At 37.8% G+C, this 5000-nt stretch overlaps 1 protein-coding gene across 2 annotated transcripts in view; it reads left to right on the forward strand.

Moving 5' to 3' along the window:
- LOC138043944 (transmembrane protein 180-like) overlaps positions 1-5000 on the forward strand; it is a 9605-nt gene that overhangs the window by 1012 nt on the left and 3593 nt on the right. The window contains exons 3-6 of one of the 2 annotated variants that reach the window (XM_068890478.1): positions 357-398; positions 2192-2590; positions 3651-3768; positions 4595-4863. In XM_068890478.1, coding sequence (XP_068746579.1) covers positions 357-398; positions 2192-2590; positions 3651-3768; positions 4595-4863 — 828 coding nt within the window. Of the gene's footprint in view, positions 1-356; positions 399-2191; positions 2591-3647; positions 3769-4594; positions 4864-5000 lie in introns of both variants that reach the window. The other variant, XM_068890477.1, reaches the window with a different exon arrangement.

Genomic DNA, 5000 nt, shown 5'->3' on the forward strand with positions numbered 1-5000 from the left:
CCTGGTGTTCCTCTAGTAACTTTGTTTCATATGAACTCAACAATTCACCAGGCCCCAGTTGTTAAAAGGTGGATAACGCTATCCACTGGATAAATCACTATCCATTGGATAGTGCAATTGGTTTTGCTACAGTGTATTAATTACTTATCCATTGGTTAGTGATTTATCTGGCGGATAGCACTATCCATCGTTTGAACAACTGGATTCAGATATACAAGTCAGAAGGGACTAGGAAACCCACAGACATATGTTCCATCAGAGGTTAATGCTTTAACCTTTTTCGTCCTCTAAAATGTTACCATGGTTGTCTTATTTCGTCCAATATTAAAATAATAATGTATTTATTCCTTTTGAAGGTCAGGCCTTAGTCAACCAGAAATTGTTGAAAAACGCTTTAGGTGAGTGTACTATATGCCCCTCACTCATTCTAAGTCCCACTCACCCAACCCTTATGACAAGTGAGTTCTGGATAACTATTGCTAAGATAGTAAACAAAAGCTTCAGGGAGAAGAGGGAAGGTAAAAGCTAAACAAACCATGTTACTCGTCAATGGGGGCGGTCCAGGGCAGCACAGTTGTCAATGGGTTAAAGGCTGCAAGAAATACTACAAAAGATACTATTTAGCGAATGCCACGTCACAACTGCAACTCAACCATCTTGATCCTTGTAGCTAATTGCATTTAAATCTATTTACCATTAACCTCTACTTCTTGTTACTTGCTGTGAGTTACTGTAGTGTTTTTTCGACTATAGATTGAAATGTGGTCTCTTATTAATTATTTAATTAATTAGATGCCTATTGTGCCTCTTGGTAATTAGTTTAGTTTAGCTTTTTTCCAAAAAGTTTCTGAAACGGTGGAGGTCTGGGTACGGGCAAGTCGGTATGGGCAAGTTTCAGAACACACTAACAACACCGGACACAACCTGCTTTGGAACGAAGTAAAGTTTATTGATCGTGATCATCATTGGTACACACGCAGGGTCAAAAAGAGGTGATTCACATAAGACTTCACACTAACAACATCAACAGGGATAGTGGAATAGAAATTCCGAAAGCATGGATGCCCACGATCAAGAAACACAACAACAGGAGAACCATATGACAGACCGCCGAAGGAACAACACACCGAAACAGCGAGGATTGAAATGCACCAATCACAGCTGCTGAAAACCAACCAATCACAGTGAAGAAACCTGCTTAAAAGGTGACACGTAACTAGTCGACATCATCACTTGATGAAGACTAGCAGTATGCAGTTGAAACGTCGGGATCTACATCACAAAGTGACCACATTGTGAGACAAACAAGAATACTTTATTATTGTACTTCACCACGATAAATAACAGCAACGTTTTTTACGACATTAATTACCTGATAGTTCTAGGGCTACCAAACCAACTCCATCTGTATGACTCAAGTATAAGTAAAGGGCAATATTTTGGGCTGATTTTTAGATCATAAAAGGTTGGCGTGTACACAAGTAAATACGGTACTTGAGGAGCAGAAGCTTTGGGACACTTTGTATTAACACTCGAGTATCAGGGTGGACTCATGCTTATTAAATTCAGCTCGCATTTCATTTGTTGCATATCATTATCCAACATGTCTGGCTTTGACAGATACCATAAATTCTTCCCATCAGTATCCTTATGTCTTGTCATGTCCATACTTGTACATGTACGTTCTTTTATGAATCCCATGAGTACTCAAAGTAATACCTGTGAAAACACAGGTAGCCCAAGCTCATGAGTATCTGTATTGTACTATATTATGTAAGAGTGGAAATAAATATTTATGATTTAAAATAAAAAAATAGCTTACCTTGCTTCAGTCTTGTCTTTCTTTGTCTCTGGTACGGTTTCTGGGTTGATTAAGAGCAATTTAAGAATATATAGAGGGAAAAGAACAGGAACCAAAAACCACCTAAGTTGCTCTTAATTGACCCAGAAACCGTACCAGAGACAAAGAAACACGAGACTGAAGCAAGGGTAAGCTTTTTTTTTTTGAAATCGTAAATATTTTTTTAATTTTGAGAAAAACAGTTTCCAAATCCTTATATTTCTACTCTTGCATAATATAGTACAGTACAGATATTCATATATCGAGCTTGGGTTACCTATGGTGAAACTCGTGAATTTAGAGCAAAGCCTTAAAAATAATTATGTAATTTTATTTATCATCACCACACAGGGCTCTGATGAAGTATGGACCACTCTTCACACTTGCATTCCTGAGCATTTGGTTTGGCTGGATTCACCCTTCAATTCAGTTTGTCCTTTGTCTCTGTTTGTATGATGGTTTCCTGACAATGATAGACTTGAACCACCTTGCCCTACTCGCTGACTTAGCTTTGTCTTCAGAGGACAGGGCAGCACTTAATTGGTACTGTTCAGTCTTCAGTGGGTGTGGCGCCATCTCGGTGTTCATGTCTCATCACTTTTGGGATAGAGATCACATGAGCTCATTTCATGTATTTTGCACATTGCTTTCTGTATTTTCACTCACTGGATTTCTTACCAGTTCCTTTTTGCTGAAGCAGCATTTTCTTTTGAAGAAAGTGAAAGTTGATTCTCCTCAAGAAGAGGAAAGGTCAGAAAATTATTTAATATAAATGAAAACATGTTTTCATCTGATCTAAAAGTTAAAAAAGGTGTTTAACAGGGCAACCCTCAGAGTTCAATTATCAATTTGAGTTCAATTCGAACAAAGCGTCAACTTAAAAAGCACTTTAATTGAACTCTGATGAAGGCAGCAGTTGGTTTCCGAAAATTTAGTAACTTTTAACATCTTTTTAACCTTTAGGTCGGATGAAAAAAAAATTTTTATAAAATGTAAATACTGACCGCCGAAATGATATAAATTATTTAATTTCCTTTCATAATAATTATTATTTATGACAAGTAGTGATCAATGACAAGTGACCCTTTCTTGCTCAATTTTTTTACTGTACCTAACCTTTGTACTACCTATGTAGGATGTAGTGGGCTCAAGCCTGGCTGAAGCCCGGGAGGGGGAGTTACTCCCAGAAAAATTGGGTAGGAGTGTGTCGCCTGCCTCCTGAAACCCTTACCCTATTTCAGACCAAACTCTGAGATTTTCCCCACCCTATTTCAGATCTGACCAAAAATTTGATACCCTATTTCAGACCTATCTTAGCTGTTACACAGTTGGCTTAATAATTTGAGAAGGGCTTTGTTGATGGTCTTATAACCTAATGATGAAGAAAAGCTTCCTCTAACAAACACACCCAATTTAAGACTTGAGTGAACAAACCATACTCTACATGTATTTCAGATCGAAATAGTCAAAATTGATACCCTATTTCAGACCAAAACAGCTAACAAACCATACCCTTTGGGGCCACACATACCTATATAGCCCATATAAGGGAGTACCCCCCTCCAGGAAGGTGGAGTGGGGAGGCAGCATGAAAGCAACACCCAGGGTCTTAAAATAATGATTTCAACATGGCTGTACAACAAAATCAAACAGATGTGGAAGCAAATGTTGAAGTCATTTGCCTGGGCTTTGTAAATATTATCCAGCAAAACAGTTCTATCTGGCTCTGAGCCTCCCAGGTTCAAATGTAAGGGGTAAGATCGAAAACAAGATTTTGCAAGACTCACCCATATAAAAATTATTTTAGCAGGCTAGAAATACAATCCACCTTACCAACAGCTGATCAATCCCTTGAGCTCAAGATATTTGTCAAGCAGCTTATGACTCACTCTAACTTCATGTGGTTTTCAGCAATGAATTTAGTTCAGGTAGGTTGATGAAAAATTTCAAGAAGCAAGCTCTGACTCTTGCAAGGTATGCTTTTGAGCAACTTTTACAGGGAAATGTTTGACTTACCCTCCCCGCTTGTTACCTTTTTGGCATTTGTCTTCGTTTATTCCAACACGTCTTATTTTATGGCGTAGGATAGATTTCTGTTGTCAATGTATTTCATCTCTATGTATTAGTTTTTTCCTCTGTGTTGCCATTCATTATAGTGTTGATAATATAGTTTTGTTGTTTGTTCTTCCCTGAAGTTAATAGTTTTTAGTATCACCCAACTAGTGGACTAATGCAAATCCTGCATTTTGATTGGCTACGCTACTAGAGGACTATTAGTAATAGTCCTCGCGTAGCGAAAAGTGTGACGCTTTCTTTCGTTTAATTCCCAATTAAATATTTTTTAAACTTGTATTTGGTAACTTTATTATTGCTTTTTCTGTCTAATTAGTTGGGTGATGCTAAAACAATTAGACCCGTAGCCCTTGCGATCTACGCGTCTTAATTGTTAAGTAGCCTCACCTATAAGAATTGTATGGTCTCCATGATACAAAACAACCCTACTTATTATCTTTTCAAGGTTGAAGGCTCCTTTACATTTTCTACTCAAACTTCAGTTAAATTTCTTGTTTTGAGGTTACCCTCATCAAATGTGACCAGGTGTTCTTTGTTACTCACCCCAGCGTGATTATTGTGCCTTCCATGTAACTGCGATTCGGCAAAATTTTGGAAATCAGCTACAATAATACTCAAGGCTAGTCATGATACTAGGAAAAAAACTGCTACCTTTGTCTTGATTCCTTAATTTTTTTACAGGTGCTTCACTGTCACTTCAACAGCAATTTTTTTCCTCTGTTTTTGGACAAGTTGCTTGGAGACTTTATTTCTCCCCAGACAGGTTCCATTTTGCTAGGCGTGTCCTTTGTCGCACCTCACATCAACAATCTTTATTTCTTGGCTTTGTGTCGTCAATTTGGAGTTTACACAGTGATTAAGTGGCTGTTTTATGTTAAGCTTGCACTGAGCGTCGTTATGCTGGTTTGTGGTCCCAACTGGCCTACATTACTTTGCTTTTACATTGCGAGGTTAGTTACTCAGGGTGCTATTAATTTACCATTCAAGATATATATATATATATATATAGAGAGAGAGAGAGAGAGAGAGAGAGAGAGAGAGAGAGAGAGAGAGTAACCCAAGTTTTAAGCCTTGATTTAAAAACAGA

Source organism: Montipora capricornis, chromosome 3, assembly GCF_036669925.1.
Source record: "Montipora capricornis isolate CH-2021 chromosome 3, ASM3666992v2, whole genome shotgun sequence".
NCBI lineage: Eukaryota > Metazoa > Cnidaria > Anthozoa > Scleractinia > Acroporidae > Montipora > Montipora capricornis.